General features: G+C 39.6%; 2 protein-coding genes across 2 annotated transcripts; one reads left to right on the forward strand and one right to left on the reverse strand.

Annotated features, from left to right (window-relative positions):
- Nucleotides 1–3,009: 3,009 nt before the first annotated feature.
- Nucleotides 3,010–3,941, reverse strand: si:dkey-51e6.1 (uncharacterized protein LOC558617 homolog). Its single transcript, XM_034223575.1, has 3 exons — nucleotides 3,695–3,941; nucleotides 3,302–3,426; nucleotides 3,010–3,200 (listed from the first exon to the last, which is right to left on the reverse strand). Exons 1-3 carry the CDS (start codon nucleotides 3,909–3,911, stop codon nucleotides 3,108–3,110), a joined length of 435 nt encoding a protein of 144 aa, XP_034079466.1. The 5' UTR covers nucleotides 3,912–3,941; the 3' UTR covers nucleotides 3,010–3,107.
- Nucleotides 3,942–15,211: 11,270 nt separating this feature from the next.
- Nucleotides 15,212–18,922, forward strand: sele (selectin E). Its single transcript, XM_034223598.1, has 12 exons — nucleotides 15,212–15,286; nucleotides 15,402–15,474; nucleotides 15,576–15,971; nucleotides 16,135–16,239; nucleotides 16,336–16,527; nucleotides 16,650–16,841; nucleotides 16,990–17,178; nucleotides 17,274–17,456; nucleotides 17,544–17,750; nucleotides 17,869–18,048; nucleotides 18,152–18,284; nucleotides 18,382–18,922. The coding sequence occupies exons 1-12, from the start codon at nucleotides 15,284–15,286 to the stop codon at nucleotides 18,440–18,442; spliced, it is 1,914 nt and encodes a 637-aa protein (XP_034079489.1). The 5' UTR covers nucleotides 15,212–15,283; the 3' UTR covers nucleotides 18,443–18,922.
- The last annotated feature ends 1,323 nt before the right edge of the window (nucleotides 18,923–20,245 follow it).

Below are 20,245 nucleotides of genomic sequence, written 5' to 3' on the forward strand. Positions count from 1 at the left end.
TAAACTGAAAATCTCAGAATTAAGTTTATTTTCTAAATTTTTCTTTAAATGTTGCATTGAAAAAAAAAAAAAAACGTGGGCCTAATCCTCTTCCGTACTTTTGCAGGCTGACTCAAAGCAATTTTCTGATTTTGTATTGCTTCCCAAAGAAAGAAATGTTCACTTTGTAATGATGGAAAGTGTCTTTCTTCTCCAAATGTACAATTATTTCAAAAATGATAAGCAACCCTGCATCTGCAACTGTGAGAGATATGTGCTTTTGGTGTAAGATCATTTAGAAAACAAATTAAAGTGTGAAGTAAAACTATTCCGTAAATTAGACTTTTTTTCATTTTACAATTCTTAATCAACTTCAAAGTCATTATCCAAGACATATTACAAATAATTTTTAAATTCTATTTTTGGGTTTATATTTTGTGAGATTGTAAAGATTAAGTAAGGCTGCTAAAACAATGACATAATTTGACCTTTTAACCATTGTGATTGTAATGGTTATGTTTTACCTGAAACCTCCTTAAACACTTACTGTAAAACCCATTTTCCAAGAGGATGGTTTCAGTGTAACACAATTGAAGTCTTCTTCCTCCCTAGCTGACCTCCCTGTTTGTAGATAATAGAGAGGTTATCTTCTTACAGGAAGCTGGCGCCGGATTGAGAATGGAAACTGGAAGGAAGAAGCCTTTTTGTTTTTCTTTCTTTGAGGTCGCTGGGCAGCCGGCAGAACTTTTGAGTATCAGAGTCTATGTTAGGTCTGCTGATGAGGGTCAAGGTGAATGGAGCTCTCTTCAGAGAATTGACAGCAGCTAACTCTGTTCATAGTCATCACAGTTACGCGCCACTCTTCCTTTAACTATTTTGTTTACAACTCACCCAGTGAGTCAGGAGCAGGAAAAAAAGTAATTGAAAGAATGAGCGCCACCGCTGGCATACGACGTGAACCTCATGTGGGGAAACCCAGAGGAAAAGGATGTAGATTCTAGTGATATTAATAGAACAATCTTATTATAAAAGGTTATATTTTGTAGATAACACCTTGAGTATAATATAGATTTACAAAACCAAACGTAAGCAGCTTATCAACACAGATTAGAACTTCTGATTTCTACCTTATGAAGGGTCAGAAATAGTTATCAATGTTTCCATCATAAAACCCAGAGGGATTTTCTTTTTCATGTTGATTTCACAGATTGATTCATCCTAAATAAAGTACTACAACAAATATTAGATGCATCACTATACAATGTTGTAATATGTTGTTGGTCCCCAGATGATGAATAACTTAGTGATCCCTGTCCTTCTCCCTCCGGTGCCAACAGCAGGTCAAGCCTTTCACTTATCCCGTGATATATATCAACAGCGTCCTCCAAGATAAAAAAAAACTACTTTGGTGAGCCTTTTTTCGGTAGCATCACTGCAAGAACTTTCTGTGTTTTCACTGAAAAGTCTCAACAGTTGAATGGACAGTCATGAAATCTGGCTCAGAAATGTCTCCCACCTTTCAAGATTAATTATAATAATTGAATAATCCTTTTACTTTTGCCTTTGCGCCACCATAAAGCCACATTTTCATTTGTCCATACATTACTTAGAACTAAATACCTGCCTAACTAAAGACATCAGCCTCAGCTGTACTTTGTGTTCAGTGCTTATAAGTAAACGTACTCATCATACCTGCTGTGGCTCTTTACTCATAACCTGTGTCCCAAAAACCTTCTACATACCAACCGTTTCATTTTACTGTCGTAGCAGTTTATATATATATCTACTTTATCATTGACTCCCAAATGACACAATATGTGTACCTTTGGTTGTCAATCAAATTGTGACTTTTGTACTGCACTGCAAATCATATTCTTTAATATTTAATACTTATTTTTAAATATTTTGGCAACTGTTTCACCACCAACCACAATGTATTTGAATGGTTTGCAACTGTAAAGCACCTTAACTTCCTTTGTGCATTTTCATCAACACAACCGAAACAATCAGAGATCAACCGTATTTATAATGAATGCAGTTTGCTTTGAGAATCATTGTTCTAAAAACACATAAAAACTAATAACCTGATATTTGTATTTGAGAAAAATGCTTTGTGTTCCTCAAACTGCTCAGTCCCCAGAGTGAAAAAATAGATCTCCTCACAGTTGTTTCACATTTCACTTTAGTCATTTAAAGGTTAGATAAAATACATAATATTAAACTGGATCAAATCTTTGATAAATGTATATTTGGGAGAGAAGAGAGGGGACCAGCCTTTGCTCAAATGTGTGTGCATGTTAAACCATGGCTCAGCTCAGGCTGTTTTATCCAGCTGTGATCTTATTTATAATTTTTGTCTCGAGTTTGTTTTTATTTCTGGCTTTTATTCATTATTGCTTTATTGTCTGTAAAGCTCTGTGGACTTCAGTTTGAAGTGTATCACCATTTAGCCTTACAAGCATGGACGCGGGAAGGGGGGGTGCAGCACCCCCATCTGCGAGGCTCCACTAGCACCCTCACCCCCAAACGCGGCGCACCTACAGTGTAAGCGTGCCAGTTTCTCCGCTGCGAGGCTCCACGAGAACCCCCCCCCCCCCAGTGCATCACAGTTTCGCCGCTGCGAGACGCTACTAGCACCCCCCGCACCCCCAACTCTGACTGACTTCCCGCGTCCCTGATTACAAGCACATGAAAGTGTGTAACCGTGAGTGCAAATGAAAGCCCCTCTTATCTCCTCTTTATAATTTCTAACAACAAACTTTCCCTCAGAGGAACAGGATGTGTTAGTGACTCCAACAGGCTCACCCCTTCCTGTATGGACTTCACGCTTGGCACCCGGCCCTTCAATTCTGATAAACTAAATCAGTCACTAAGCAAAAGTTAAATGAAACACTTTAATTACAAGAGGATTTATGTTAGAATAGACAATACCACATCCTTTACATCGTGCTGAATGAAAAGGAGAAAACGTGTAATCAAAGAGGACATTTTTGTGCTTTTTTTGTGCTTTTAGAGAATCAGGACCATCTATTATATGCAGAATGGTGTGTTTTATTTAAATTATGGTTGGACATAAGGATTGGAACTGATTAACATAGGCAGACATTTTAATTAGTTGCAGATTTACTCTATTTCTTGTCGTCAGACCAGGTGATCTCGTAGTCGCTGAAGGCACTCTTCAACTTCTCCGCAGACACAGAATGGTCTGCTTTTCCAAACGCCTGGAAATAAGTAAAAGCATATAACCATTAACATCACATGACATAGTATTTGTAGTGTATTTGATTCAGCTCTTAATGCATGTCCAATCAAATGAACTTACAGTTGATTCTCCAAACACCCTCAGTTTTTTCTCTTGGCTGTTGTGCTCTATCTTCCCTCCTCCAAGGCATTTACACTCCATCCCCAAGGCCTCCATAGCTGGATTGACCTTCTCAAATATATGATCTGTAAATAAATAAAATCATTAATCAAAACATGCAATCTGGTTGTTGAAAAAAACAAAACACTTTACAGTCATTTCTGTCTCATATGTTCTCTTTTATGGACGTTGGCTCCAGTATTTTTGCAATGCAATGCACTATGGTTGCAGTACATACAATACTGGTCTTTGCATGATATTTGCACCTAAAGTACAGGTGTCAATTCTGGTCACAGCTTTTTCATTTGCAGCTGATCTGACACACTCAGCAGCAAACTAAGGTTATGAACTTACTGTGATACTCTGCACTTTTTGTGCCTCGGACTATATCTTTATGCACATCCCCATCTTTCACTTTCACTGTGAGCAGAATGTACTTAAAGGTTCCCTCTGAGTCAATCTCTACCACGGGGATTTTAGCCAGGGCGTCTGCCATTGCAGCTGAAGTTATAGAGAAAGCTCCGGACAGTCTGGCACTGAGCAGAGGTCTACCGAGGACAGACAGCAACATGGGGCTCCTCACGAATTACTTTATTAGGATCGCGACTTCTATTTCCTGTCTTAAAGAGACAGACAAGCTGCACGCTGTCGCCATCACTGTGCAGGATAATGCAGGCGGCCCCGTGTGGCCAAAAGAGGGAACTGCTACACAAACCACAACACCTCTAAAAGATAACAGTGGTGCAATGTGGATGTACTAAAAAAGTATATGTAACTTCATACATAAAAGGTAACAAAAAGTACTGCACAAATCAAAAACCAAATCAAAGCAATACTAACCCTCCTCCCAGTATAGAGCAACACATGACTTTTGATAATTAAAAACTGAATTTATCAAAGGAAGACAATGAACAAAGGACTAAATAAAACAAGAATACATATATTTTAATTAAAAGGCAAATTAAAAAGTTGGGTCTTGAGTTGGCTCTTAATAAATATGAATATATCTGCCAAGAAGTACAAATCTGAGGTACTTCAGTTAACATATCTTCTTCTTAAAAACTCATCTTTATACTTTTAACCCACTTGATACTACATGAGTTACTAGCTAATTTGCAGATTAAGATTATATATACAACAAATTTCAATAGACTAACAAATTATAATATATTGTTGTAGGACAAGCTACACATCAGTATCTTAAAAAAAAAATAAGCTCAACTTTTACAACATTTAAGTGATAAACACATGAATGCATCAATAATTATCGCAAACTAATTATAATTGTATGATTCTCAAATTGGCAATGCTACTTCTAGTATATTTCGTATGCTTATATACTTTTGTACTTTTACTTAAGTATGAGTTTGAATGCCCAAAATGTACTCGTCACTGAGTATTTATACACCGTAGTATTTATACACCGTAGTATTGCTATTTTTACTTGAGTAAAAGATCGGAGTACTTCTTCCTCCTCCGGTATCAGCACAACGCAGTTTATATTTGATCGGATCAACATTCGCTAGTTGGCTAGTCCATTTGTCACCCAGGAGTCCATTTGTTTTATCTTTTATCTTAGAGGTAACCACAAAGCGATATTTAACTGAAAATACTAGGGAAATGTTTACTCAGAATTTTTCTTCCACACTTGCCCCTGCTAACATCTCAGTAAATGAGCTAGTAGATCATTTTAATTCAAAAATTAAAAATGTTATAGATGCCATTGCTCCAACTAGGTTAAAGGAAGTGACTGGGAAGAAAATATCTCCATGGAGAAAGGCCATGACCATGAAAACAGAAAAAAGAGAATGTCGAAAAGCTGAACGCAGGTGGCGAAAAACAAATCTCCAGGTTCACTTTGAAATCTATAAAGAGAGACTTGGCCTTTATAATTTGGAATTGAAAAACGCACGACAATCGTTCTTCTCTGACATCATTATCAAAAACAAAAACAACCCACGTGCCTTGTTTGCTACCGTCAACAGACTAACTAACCCCCCAGTGTCAGTAGCCTCTGAATTTCTATCCACAGGGCGTGCAATGATTTTGCCTCCTTCTTCACTGACAAAATTCAGAAAATCAGACAAGCAGTCAGTGCCTCTGCATCAGGTACAGCAAATGTGTTGTCTCTGTGTCCACCAATTTTGTGAATTGTCCATCAATTCAAACACCATGACACAATTCCATTAGATTAATGATAAAAACCTAGAGGACATTATTCAACTTCTGAAATCCTCCTCCTGCTGCCTTGATATTATTCCAACAGGATTTTTTAAAGATGTTTTGCCTTGCATGGCCTCAGATCTACTTCATATAGTAAACAAATCTCTTCACTCAGGTATTTTTCCACAGGCCCTGAAAACTGCAGTCATTAAACCGCTCTTAAAAAAGAATAATCTAGATCAGGGGTTCTCAAAGTTTTGATGAGTGAGGGCCAATTTAGGTACCCAATATTGGATTGAGGGCCGCCCAAGAAAAAACGGAACACAAAATAATTCCAAAACAAATCCTTTCTTTATTGTACTAACCAATTACCGCAACTCGCGAGATGCCTAGTTGCCATGCAACCAGTAGTCTAGCAAACTTTCCACAAGCTGTCATTCATAATTTAGGAATGACAACCCAGGGGGCGCAGTTTTACCATTCTTAACCCTCTGGAGTTACGGCCCGTCTACACTACAGGCGTCGAAAAAGCTTGAAGTTGGGCGTGTCTGAGGCTTGGCGATTTTTTGCGAGCAACGCGACCAACAACCAATCACATGAATCTCCCGCCCCCGACATACAAAGCAATAGCAATGTTAAAACGAAGTAAACTGGATATAAAATCCCCAAACAGGCGAAAACCTACCAGTTTCATCCACTGTCTCTGCCACCTCCCTCCATGCCTCGCTCCTCCGGTTTGTATCCCGGTAGATGAACAGAGACTGATCATACAGCACCGGGTGATTCACTACCGCTATAATGAATTATCCCTCCATTTTTTTGAATATGAGGAAATGACCTGCGTAGTCTCTCCCAGCATACACGCGGTTTGATTGGCTAGCTTGTACTGGCAGATTTGCATAAACGGGATTTCATTGGCTGACGCCAGCTTCGAGCAAGCATCGAACCTCAAAAGTTGAACATTGTTCAACTTTTGACGCCGATAGACGCTCGCGATGCTTGCAACGCCTTGCCATGCTACCCACAATGCAGTTCGGCGAAGTATTGAAAATATCCTACGTCACCCCATTCAAATGAATGGGCGAAGCGTTGAAAGCATTTTTTGACGCCTGTAGTGTAGACGGGCCGTGTATTTTCTCGATTTTTAGATGTTTTCTTAAATCACCTTTTAAATGTATTTCTTCTAACATGGCACCCCATTATGGAGGACGGAACATGACTTAAGTATAAATAAATAAATGTATGAAGAAATACAGGAATAAATAAATTACGTACATAAATACAGGAATAAATAAATAAATACGTAAATAAATAAATAAATACAGGAATAAATAAATGACGAAATAAATACAGAAATAAATAAATGTTGAAATGAATACACAAATAAATAAATAAAAGAATAAATGCATAAATAAATATGGAAATAAATACATCAATGTATAAATAAATAAATGTCGAAAATAAAACAGAACACACGTTATTATTATATATCTTTCATTTATTTCTACATTTACGCGACATACATTTATTTATTTATGTATTTATGTGTCCGTATGCTAATGAGGTGGGCGGTCCTAACCTCAGTCTGAAGCAGGATTCGCCAATTGTTGGAGCCAGGCAGAAGCAATAGATTTGTGGCAAGTCACATCATGTCGAGCTGAGCCAAGTCCTCTATACATCGTTCCACACGAAACTGGACATAGTCTTTTGGTTCTCCGTTCTCTAAATGGTCCGCTAATGATCGTAAATGATCTCCAATGGCTCTTAAATCAATATCCATAAATAAACCTTACAACTGTGGATAAACCATGGATGTATAAAGATAAGGGCTAAACAGTAAAGCTCCTGCATTTGAATCAGCGCGGTTATCCAGGCGTTAGTAGTAGAGCCCTCTGCCAGAAATGATCACACACTCCTGTAACCAATCCTGCTTCAGACTGAGGTTAGGACCGCCCACCTCATTAGCATACGGACACATAAATACATAAATAAATAAATGTATGTTGCGTAAATGTAGAAATAAATGAAAGATATATAATAACGTGTGTTCTGTTTTATTTTCGACTTTTATTTATTTATTTATACATTGATGTATTTATTTCCATATTTATTTATGCATTTATTTATGCATTTATTCTTTTATTTATTTATTTGTGTATTCATTTCAACATTTATTTATTTCTGTATTTATTTCGTCATTTATTTATTCCTGTATTTATTTATTCCTGTATTTATTTATTAATTTACGTATTTATTTATTTATTCCTGTATTTCTTCATACATTTATTTATTTATACTTAAGTCATGTTCCGTCCTCCATACCCCATGTGTTAAATATCAAAATGTTCAGGACAATCTCTGGTCTTGCTATATATGCATATTGCTCACCTTAGAGCACTGTTTGATGAGATAAGTAGCTCAAAAGTTTAAAATGTGAAATCCGATTTTTGGAAAATCTTCAAAACTCTTGCGAAAACACAAATTTACTCATGTGATCGAATTGTTTTGGTGTTTTAGATTTGGTTACCAAAGTCCTAGGATCACAAAAGCAGTGAAATATTTGAATTACACTGTATATAAATGTGTTATTCATGTCTAAAATGAAAAACATTAAATTCAAATTTTGAGTAAAATAGGTGTTTATCACTCTACTTTCACCACAGCAGGGACTGAGATACATCAGGACTGAATAATGACTTCATATTACATACCAAGGTTCATGTGATGTGTACAAATACAAATTGAGCATTCAACCTTTTTTTTTCAACCAACAATTTATTATAAATATGTTTTTTTCAACCAACTATTTATATAAATATAAGAAACTGGAAAATCTCACTATTTACAATATTGAACATCAGAACTTTCAACCAACTATTCATTATAAATGTCAAGACAGTGTCAAGGTCTTTGTCTGTCTTCCAAGACAGTGGGTCTGGCTGCTGTGAAGATGGGGGTGATGGTGCATGGGCTCCTGTATAGGTGGGGTGTACAAGTGCTATACGAGACCTCCACGAGACCTCCTTGCTGGCTGGGTTGAAGGTGATGGCTGTGGTGGAGCCTTTGTGCTGAGGTGTATCTTGACCTGGTGGCAGCCGCAGATGGAGGTGGAGGCAGCTGTAGTGATGCTGGTCTGCTGGTCCTTGGTGGTGATGGCTCTGGTGAAGGCCCTTGAGCCACAGTAGATCTTGACCTGGGGGCCGGCACAGATGGAGGTTGTGGCTGCTGGATAAACGCCGCCTGTGTAGGACAATAATTACAACTAATTTCATGGAAATAAAGTTCAAGTAAAATGTTGCTCAAGCACAAATAACAATGCACACGTAAAAATAAAGTTTGGGAGGTTGCAGAAGGAGTCTCTCTCGATCTCTCTCTCTCTCTCTCTCACACACGCACACACACACAGGTATTTCCAGTTACTTTACATTCAGTATAAAATCACAGACACACATGTACATAGGCTACATCTGATTACAAAGTCTCATCTGTACAGGACGGTAAAATAATAACAGGCACAAATATAAATAAATCTATGACAAAGTCTCATCTGTACAGAACAGTATGATAAAATAATCGATGGCAAAAACATGTCACTGTAAATGTCTCCGTTGTGGGACGAATAAATGATTAATTTAATCATCTACACATGTAATCTCACTTTTACACACCAAAATAACGTTAACACAGCGTAAACGTTTGCTAATGGAGAGTCTATTTTGTCCCAATAAAAAGTTCATGACTATCGATAAAAAATATATATCAATAAACCTATTGTTCATTTTCGCGGTATTCCCCACACATTGCCAGTAGGCTACACTATTACTGTAATATTTACACTTACCCATGTCCAAATGGATCCTTGTTGTTGTCTTTGTATTCTGCTTCTTCAGAAGACTTCACGTTCTGAGGCTCTATCTTCACTGCTGCTAGCGAAAAAAATCTCTAGCGAAGTCGGCAACTGTAAAGTTTATTTTAGACATTTTCTCTGTCTCTCTCTCTCCCCTCACAGACCTAAACTGATGGGAGACACGTGGTTTATGTTTTGTTTACTTGGTGGGTAGGTCCTTAGTGATTTCTCGATGTCCATTGGTCATTTCAGATCATGATGGCTGCCGGCCGAGATTTCCTTGACGGACACACAAATCCACCAATCCCACACAGTGTAAAGTCAAGCTGCTTTGAGCGGCCATATTGGCTGCAGTGCCCTGGTTACAGTCTCACAGGAGATACCGCTGGAAAGCTACTCATTCTAATTATTACTAGATACAACCATGGAGGATTAAAATATAACGCATGCATTTCAGCGTGTCACATTAACTATCGCGGGCCGCCAGAAACATTTACGAGGGCCGCCATTGGCCCGCGGGCCGCACTTTGAGAACCCCTGATCTAGATGCTTCAGTAATGAACAATTACAGGCCCATATCAAACCTCCCATTTCTAGGTAAAATCATTGAACAAGTTGTTTTTCAACAGTTGAGTAATTTCTTGCATTTAAATAACTGTTTCGATGTGTTCCAGTCAGGCTTTCGTCCAAACCACAGCACTGAGACTGCTCTTGTAAAGGTCTTTAATGACATCCACTTAAACACAGACAGTGGCAGAACTTCAGTGTTAGTATTATTAGATCTCAGTGCTGCGTTTGACACTGTTGACCACAGCATATTACTAGACCGACTGGAAAACTGGGTGGGACTTTCGGAAACAGTTCTAAATTGGTTTGAATCCTACTTAAAGGACAGAAACAACTTTGTTTCTATAGGTAAATACACATCTGAGTTGACAAATATGACATGTGGGGTTCCTCAAGGCTCCATCTTGGGGCCTCTTCTCTTTAACATCTACATGCTACCACTGGCTCAGATAATGAAGAACAACAAAATAAGTTACCATAGCTATGCAGATGACACACAAATGTACGTAACAATTTCACCAGGAGACTATGCTCCAATTCAAACACTGAGTAAGTGCATTGAACAAATCAATGACTGGATGTGTCAGAACTTTCTCCAATTAAACAAAGATAAAACTGAGGTAATGGTTTTTGGAGCCAAGTCAGAACGTATAAAAGTTAGTGCTGAGCTTCAGTCTGCAATGTTCAAAACAACAGATAAAGCCAGAAATCTAGGTGTAGTCATGGACTCTGACCTGAGTTTCAACAGTCACATTAAAACAGTTACTAAATCAGCCTACTATCACATAAAGAATATATCTAGGATTAAAAGACTAATGTCACAGCAGGATTTGGAAAAACTTGTCCATGCTTTTATCTTCAGTAGACTCGACTACTGCAATGGTGTCTTCATAGGTCTCACTAAAAAATCTATTAGGAAGCTGCAGCTGATTCAGAACGCCGCTGCTCGAGTCCTCACTAACACTAAGAAAGTGGATCACATCACTCCTGTTCTGAAGTCTTTACACTGGCTTCCTGTGTGTCAAAGAATAGATTTCAAAATACTGCTGCTGGTTTATAAAGCACTGAATGGTTTAGGCCCAAAATATATTTCTGACCTACTGCTAAATTATGAACCATCCAGATCTCTCCGGTCTTCAGGGACTGGTCAGCTTTCTGTCCCCAGAGTCAGAACTAAAAATGGAGAAGCAACGTTCAGTTATTATGCTCCAAATATCTGGAACAAACTCCCAGAAACCTGCAGGTCCGCTGCAACTCTGACTACTTTTAAATCCAGGCTGAAGACTTTTCTTTTTGTCGCGGCTTTTAATTGAACTATTCATATCTTAGATTGCACTGTAACTTTTATCCATGTACTTTTTCTTTTAATGTTTAATTGAACCATTCATATCTTAGACTGCACTGTAACTTTTATCCATGTATTTTTTCTTTTAATGTTTATTTTATTAGCTTTTCTTTTTAATGACTGATTTTAAATGTCATTTTCTTAATGTGTTTCATTTTTTGTAAAGCACTTTGAATTGCCTTGTGTTGAAAAGTGCTATATAAATAAACTTGCCTTGCCTTGCCTTGCCTTGCCTTGCCTTGCCTTGCCTTGCCTTGCCTTGCTTGCCTTGCCTTGCCTTGCCTTGCCTTGCCTTGCCTTGCCTTGCCTTGCCTTGCCTTGCCTTGCCTTGCCTTGCCTTGCCTTGCTGTGCCTTGCCTTTGCCTTGCCTTGCCTTGCCTTGCCTTGCCTTGCCTTGCCTTGCCTTGCCTTGCCTTGCCTTGCCTTGCCTTGCCTTGCCTTGCCTTGCCTTGCCTTGCCTTGCCTTGCCTTGCCTTGCCTTGCCTTGCCTTGCCTTGCCTTGCCTTGCCTTGCCTTGCCTTGCCTTGCCTTGCCTTGCCTTGCCTTGCCTTGCCTTGCCTTGCCTTGCCTTGCCTTGCCTTGCCTTGCCTGGCCTGGCCTTTCTATTAGATTTGTTATTTCCTGTAGCGAGAGAAGATTTTCCGCTGGTGTCTATCAGGAAGGTCAGAGGTCAGAGACGGAGCTGGTGTTAGTGTTGTAGTATTTGGGTGAGGATGGATGCTTTTTACTACAGGTGCTTGAACCTTTGTTTTCCAGGATGCCCTTCTCTTTAACCAGTAATCCATCATGCATTGTCTTTAAAAAAATATATTAAATCATCCAAAATTGCATTAGACAGTTAAAGTACAAACTTCTACTTTTCTGCTTTATCACGCCAAATAAGACATTGATGTAAATAGTAGTTTTGTTTAAATTGAATGTGATTAATACATATCAAATTGATTAATCATTTCATAGGCGTACTGTATAAACAGTAGCAGAAAATGTAGTAATATTATCCTTTTCAAATGATTACAATTGCTTTGCCCTAAGCCACCTCTTAAATGCATGATTAGCTGCAGGTATAGATGCTTGTATACAGGTTAAAGATATACATGGAGACTCAACATTAATAGACATTTCTGTTAATCCGCCGATTGAGCCATCTTGGCAAATGTTCAACTTTAGTTTCTAGTCAGGTGTAATTACAGCTACAAAAACAAATACAACAACATTAACACAGGAACAGCAGTGCTGTACTAATATAAAAACACATTTTAGGAATAATATGAACAGGAAGGACAACAATGAACACATTCACAACCCTAACCCTAACCCGATGTGACAACCAGAAGACAATTCAAACACAACACAAAGCCCTTTAGGGTCACTATTGATTATTAGATGAGAATCAGAGCACAAACATTTATAAGCATCTCTTTAGGATGTTCTTAAAAAGTCTGAAACCGAGTCCCTTGGGTCTTGTTCTGTATGCGTTAGTTTGCATTCTTCTCAAACAGTTTAAAGGTGTGAAGCAACAGTGGTTCCTCTCCTCTGCCCGGATCGGAGAGGAAGGATGTGAACTGTCACTTCATGAAACACAGACAGCCTGCAGGCGCCTCTGCTCCTGCGGCACACATTTCCCGTCTCTGGACAGTCATAAAATAGTACATTTAAAGTGCTGCTATTTCATTGTTTTTTCCTTGATTTATTTATTTGGAAGAGCACATCCCAGAGCATGTTAATGTGTTTATTTGAAGTGTGAAGAGTGTAGTCCATGAGTTGTCTGTTGGCACTTTTTGTGCTTCTACTAATAGGCATCAACTCATGAAGACTTCACTTCTCTTCTTTCATTTGATGGCAATTATCTAAAAGGTACTTTTCTGAATAAGGGGAAACAGTGGGAATATCTTTGGCACTCTAAATCTCTCACAGGCACTCTTATCAGCTCACATGAGCTCACAGCTTTCAAAACTGGAATTTCCTTTTCATTGACTTTCACTTCAGTGTGCGTTCTGCACGCTCTCCTCTCTTCCCCAGGAAACGTTTGCTTACGTTATGCTACTTATTTTGTCTTTACTATGTGTGTGCTAATTTGCCAAGTTCCAAGGAAGGCCCATTAATACATTCTCAGTGCGTTAGAGCGTTTTTTTATTAAGTTTGGATACTTTATAATAATAATAATAATAATTCCTTACATTTATTATAGCGCTTTTCCAGATGCTCAAAGCGCTTTACAAATACACATTACACATATTTTTTATACATGCAATGGTCACTGTGGACAATACCCACAGGAGCAAGTTCAGGTGAAGTGTCTTGCCCAAGGACACAACGGCTTATGAAACTTTGCGTTAACGCGTTAATAACGCGTTAACGCAAAAAAATTTTAATGCCACTAATTATATTAATGCGATTAACGCATGTGTATTTTTTTTCCTCGGCCGCCCCGTAGTTTCAGAGCGCATCGAGTTTAAAATACCATCTACAAGCTGATGCTGACAGCCCCGCTCCTGCTGCCCGCTTGTGGCAGACCACACTTCCACGCTCACCGGCAGGCACCGACTGGCTATTGGGAGGACCGGGAGGGTGTGTGTATGTGTGGCCCGAGCGAGCGAGCGAGAGAGAGACCTTACGTGCATTGTTGTTGTTAGCATCTGGTGCTAGCTAGCTGCGCTAACGGATAGAAGGAGCTGTTTAAATGAAAACAGAGGAGCGACATTTCGCCACAACTGCGCCGAGCACTTGACTTTATGCAGGAAGCCAGACAGTGGGACATTGTACGAGAAGTCAGCACACTCAGCACGGATAGTGCGCAACATGATTGCAGCGTCCAGGTAGCTCCCGTTCGAGCATATGCCTTGAGTTGCACATAGCTACAACGATCCATCACACACACACACACACACACACACACACACACACACACACACACACACACACACACACACACACACACACACACACACACACACACACACACACACACACACACACACACACACACACACACACACACACACACACACTGTATTGTATGAGAGGTTCCAGGTTGAATTGAGGCGAATATTTGTAATGTTCAGAGGTTGTTGTGTTTAATATTCATCAGAATATTTGTCATTGTTCAAATGATAATAAACATTAGCATAAAGCATATTTGTCCATTCATATGTTGATAAGAGTATTAAAAACTTTAAAAATATTCCTCTAAGGTACATTTAGAACAGATCAAAAATGTGCGATTAATTTGCGATTAATCGCGATTAACTATGGACAATCATGCGATTAATCGCGATTAAATATTTTAATCGACTGACAGCCCTAGTATTAAAGTGTAGTCTGGTTAGAGACTGGTTGTTATTTAGGCTCCCCCATGCAACTGCAACATTTGCGAATAACGAGATATTAGTATATCTGGTTTTATTGTAAATATATTTTACAGTGAAGATAATGAGTGAATTTTCAAAGGCATGTCTCAAAAATCTTGAAATGTATATAAAACATCAAAAATAAATGTAGAATGGCTCCTTTTAATGTGTAGGATGATTGTATGTTTTACATTACTTATCAAAACATTGTATTTTATATATATATTAAGGACACCACGTGTTTTGGATGAAAAACTAAAGTAACTCTATCTCAATTGTATGTAGTGTAATAAATATACACTATTGTAAAGTACAACTACTTCAAAATTGTACTTAAATGTAGTAATTAAGTCAATATGATGGTCTCCAGTGAGAATGATAGTAAAAGGAATAATTGAAATTCCAATAATAACTGAACATTTCTCCTGAAGCCAAGGATGTTTTGTGTGAGAGTGAGGAAGAGAGAGAGAAAGTTTCCAAGGAGGGGGAGGTTGGAATTTCCACTGAAATCCCGCTTGTGATCAGGGCTTCCAGGAAAAGGGGGACCAGGCTGATGAAGGGTATAAAAGGCAGGCATCGCAGCTCAGAAAACTCAGAATCATTTCATCCTCAGACGTGCTCAGACTAAAGAAATACTAAGAGTCTTCTGAAGGTTCTCACATATACCACTTAAAATGGTGAGTGTGGAGCTTTGTAAAAGAGTTGTCTTTACTTCAAACGCCTTCATTCTTTGTCTTTACTCAGTGTTGCATTTATTTCTCCTACTTGATATGTTTTACTTTATCCTTACAGGAATTCTTCTTTGGATTACTTCAAACTCGCAGGTCTAAGTCCTCATGGATCAACCTTACCTTTCTTTGTTCAAGTATGTTCATCCAGAATCACACTTTGCATTTTTATTTTCGTCTTACTTTTTTAAATGTATCCTTATTACACTTCCATCTAACTTGTGTCCTCCCTCCTCAGTGCTGTGCATGTGGACAAGTGTCGAGTGCTGGTCCTACTTCTACTCCAACGACACAATGTCTTGGTCAGATGCTCGAACCTGGTGCAAGGTCAATTACACGGACATGGTGGCCATCCAGAACCAGGAGGAGATCACCCATCTCAATAGCTGGCTGCCCTGGAAAAAAACCTACTACTGGATCGGGATCCGCAAGGTCAACGATGTCTGGACCTGGGTCGGAACCAACAAGACTCTGACAGAAGAGGCAACCAACTGGGCAAAGAGAGAACCAAACAATGGAAAGCGTGTGGGGTCGAATGAAGACTGTGTGGAGATGTACATTCAGAGGGAGCAACAGACGGGCAAATGGAACGATGAGAGGTGTGGGAAGAATAAGACCGCTCTGTGCTACACAGGTGAGCAAATGTTAGGAATTAGGATACACCACAACAGGTTATTGTTAATAAACCTGGTTCTGATTCTACAAGAGCTGCTAATTTTTGCTGCCATAGTTATTTTGCGTGGCTTTTGAATTCAAAAAGACTACAAGTTATATTAAAGTATTGCTTCTTTCCCTAGCTGCCTGTAAGAACGACTCGTGCCAGCATGGAGGGTGTGTAGAAACCATCAACAGCCACAGGTGTGCTTGCTTTGAAGGCTTTTACGGAGACCAGTGTGAGCGTGGTAAGTAAATGTTAAAGTCCTTCAAATCTACATTACGATAAGTCATTCACAGCCAGGTCCTGATATCTAATTGCGTCTTGTTTTCTTTGTTGGCAGTTGTCGAGTGTAATGAAGAGGAGGTGACCGTTCCAGATAAAGGAAGTGTACATTGCACTCACACAAATGGAAACTTCTCCTACGACTCCTCGTGCCAGTATTCCTGTGAGGAAGGATATCAGCTGAGTCTGTCCAGACCCCTGAGGTGCACTGTGTCCAAACAGTGGTCGGAGCAGCCTCCTACATGTGAACGTGAGTTAAGCTGCAAAAATAATGTTATTGGTATTGTGTTTTCAAGTAATTATATTCGGAGAAACAAAATTGTATTTTCACAACCATGACTAAAGTGTTTTTGATGGTTTTGTCTTCAACAGTGGTTCAATGTCAGCCGCTGTCGACTCCAGAAAGGGGGTCCGTGACGTGCTCCGATCCCCTCGGCTCCTCCAGCTTCAGATCCACATGTGTGTTTGCCTGTGATGAAGGCTATGAACTCGCTGATACACCTCAAAACACTCTGCAATGTGAAGCATCAGGAATATGGAATGCCTCACAGCCGTTTTGTGTTGGTACGTACATGTTTTTATCTTGCAAGACTCTCTTAGTATTCATTATACCACTGCTTATTTGTTTCAAGTCTGTTATGAAGAGGGGAAAGCTTTATGATGTTATTAAAAGGCTCATGTTGACCTGTTCTTTCCTCCTTCTGTTATTCAGCTGTCCAGTGCCCTTATCTCCAGGAGCTAGATAACGGCCTTTTGAACTGTGGAGACGATGCAGATGTGAGGTTCAGCTTCGGAAACACCTGCAGCTTCAGCTGTGCTCTGGGCTACCAGCTGATGGGAGCCAGCAGGGTGACGTGCACGTCTGCAGCTGAGTGGAGTGAGAGGATGCCTCAATGTGAAGGTGAGGACGCAGCTTAAGTTTACTCCAAACTACTTTTATGTTTTAAGCCTTTGTGACAAACTTTTAACATGTGCTTTTTTACTTTCTTGTGTTAGCCATCACTTGCCAGAATCCAGAGGGAGCTCACATCATCAAAAATTGCAGTCGACCTGTGAATGACCTGCGACCAGCCTCCACCTGCAGCTTCACCTGTGCAGCAGGCTTTGAGCTGCAGGGAGCACACAGCACTCTGTGTTCTGAGGACGGACAGTGGAGTGATGCCATACCTACCTGCAAAGGTAAGGAAGCCTTTGTTCACACACATCTATGCTTGCACTTTGCTTTTCTTGGCTTTGTCATGACATCTCTTAATCTTTATTTTTCAGCTATTGGATGTCCTGCCCCTGAGATCCCATCAAGTGCCCAGATCAGCTGCAGCCCTTCTCTGTCGTCACCTGTTTCTGCCGGGACCCCCCATCCACTTGGTATGGTCTGCATGTTCAGCTGTGATGAAGGCCATGAGCTGACAGGTGCACTCAGCATGGAGTGTGCACATCCAGGCCAGTGGACCTCCACACCTCCAAACTGCACAGGTTTGCACATTATACTTAATATATAGCATGATACCTACTTCATCTATGCATTGGTTAGAGTTGAGATCTCCTTTATCAATATGTGATGGTTCTAAATTCTTACTGTTTCCTCCCACAGCAGTGAGATGCCCTCAGCTCGAGGCTCCTGAAAACGGCCATGTCAACTGCTCCAACAGTGATCCAGTATTCAACTCACAGTGCTCCTTTACCTGCAATCAAGATTTCTCTTTAGACGGACATGACCTGCTGACCTGTGACCGTAATGGCAATTGGACTGGAGAAACACCCACATGCAAAGGTAAAACAGGAACAAATGTTAAAAGAAACGTGAATGTAATATCAATTTAAAAATTCATACATTTAAAAGGACCATTTATTCACATTTTATAATGTTTCCTCAGCTCCCGAGTCTCAGTTGGCTGCCATTACCGGTGGTGCAGCAGCAGGGGGCGCTCTGTCACTAACTGGTCTGTCTTTGGCGCTGTGGTTCCTGAAGCGACTGAGGCAAAACGCCAACAAGTTTGAGCTGAACAGGTAAGCATTCAACACTCTTAAATCATACAAATATATATTTTCTAAAGACAAATGTTGAATTGCAATGCTCATTTTCTTTGTTTGTCTTCTCTTACAGCAACTCGGACATAGAGACTCCTCCACAAACCTACAGAAACAGCATCGACAGCCTCATATAAAACACATATTAAGACCATTTCTAATATAACATAGTGAGTGACCTGTCGTAGTAATGTGAATAATATGTATACAAAACTTAAAGAGCTATCTATGCTGAGAGGAAATGTTTTTTTAGATCTTAGCAATTGATTACTGTACTGTTATTTCTAGAACGTCATGATTTCCTCTGTGATGTTTAGACATGTATTTCCTCCCAAGGGGAGTTCATATGGAACACATTGTTCTACAGCCTAGTGAACATGTACGAAAACTGGCTCTTTTTATATTGCTGTAAATGTTACAAAAGGTTGCCGGTGAAATATTCACAGTTCTTCAATGACATATGTCATTGAAGAACTGTGAATATTTTGAATATATAGATTTCAGTATTTATGTGCTATTTATTTACCAGATTGTTATTGCATTTTAGATGCTTATTCATATGTCTGTATATTTAAAGCAGTGCTGTGTTTTATTCTTATAATAAAAAGTCAAAATATCATTTGTGTTTGCTCATTTTTATGCATCTTCCAGTATTATGAACGATGTCTATCAGTTAAGAAACATAGATAAACTGTCAGTTGTTTCATAACATTACATTACATTGCATTTAGCTAACGCTTTTATCCAAAGCGACTTACAATAAGTGCGTTCGACCAACAAGATACAAACTTGAAGAAAACAGAATCATATAAGTAGGCCTACTGTACATCAGGTTTCATAGAGCTAAAACATTTCAAGTGCTACTCAACTGGCTTTAGATAAGCCAGTCCTTTGTTAGTATATAAGTGCTTTGTTAGCAATTATTTGTTAGTAATTCTATCGCTTGAAGTGGAGTCGAAAGAGATGAGTTTTCAGTCTGCACCGGAAGGTGTGAAAGCTATCTGCTGTCCTGATGTCAATGGGGAGCTCATTCCACCATTTTGGAGCCAGGATAGCAAACCCATGTGTTTTTGCTGATGGGAACTTGGGTCCCCCTCGCAGTGCGGGTGCAGCGAGCTGCTTGGCTGATGCAGAGCAGAGTGCACGTGCTGCAGACCCGGCGTCATGGGCGGGCCCCATGGGGCCGGGCCCGCCCATCCAGGATTTGGGCCCGCTGTTTTAATCATTGCTGAATACAACATTTCAATTGTTTTATTATTATGTTTATTGTTGTTATTTGTAGGGCTTTGTCCTAATATTTATTTTTGTTTTAAACTATGTTGAAAGATTAGTTTAATATCATTTTTTTATTTTGCTATGAAATTCTGAATGAAAGGCTGCGCGCGAGGCTGGTTTTTCGCTGGGTTGAGTAGTGTGGGTTTTTGAGTGAGATGCGGCACAGCAGCCTGTCAGTTTACTCTTGCTAGGTGTAGTTTGGCTATTATCATTTATATTTATCTGCAACAATGGATAACTCAGCGCCAGATGCAGGCACATTAGAAGACATCAGTTACGTTACCAACGAGCTAGCAAGCCAGCCAGGGACAAGGGAGGCTGGCAATCAATTATATTTTTAAGAGAAATTGACTCTCAAGACGGCTCTCTCACAAACTCCGTCTCTGTGCGCAAGCAGACCGCTGCACACGCTCTCTGCCTCGCTCAATATCTCTCTCTCTCTCTCCCTTTCTCTCCATGGCTCAACCTCACTCCACCTCTCCACCCTGTGTGCGCTCCTCAGGTTTGCCTGCGTGCTTGCCCAAGTTGCTACAGCGTTACAAATGTGCCACAAAACCAACCAATGGATGTAGCCTATAATAAGACCATCAACAGCCTTATGGCAACCTAAAATCTATGACCTAAAACCCCTCTGTTTCCGTAACAACAATTCACCCCCCCCCCAT

This window comes from Gymnodraco acuticeps, unplaced genomic scaffold (assembly GCF_902827175.1).
Source record: "Gymnodraco acuticeps unplaced genomic scaffold, fGymAcu1.1, whole genome shotgun sequence".
Lineage (NCBI taxonomy): Eukaryota > Metazoa > Chordata > Actinopteri > Perciformes > Bathydraconidae > Gymnodraco > Gymnodraco acuticeps.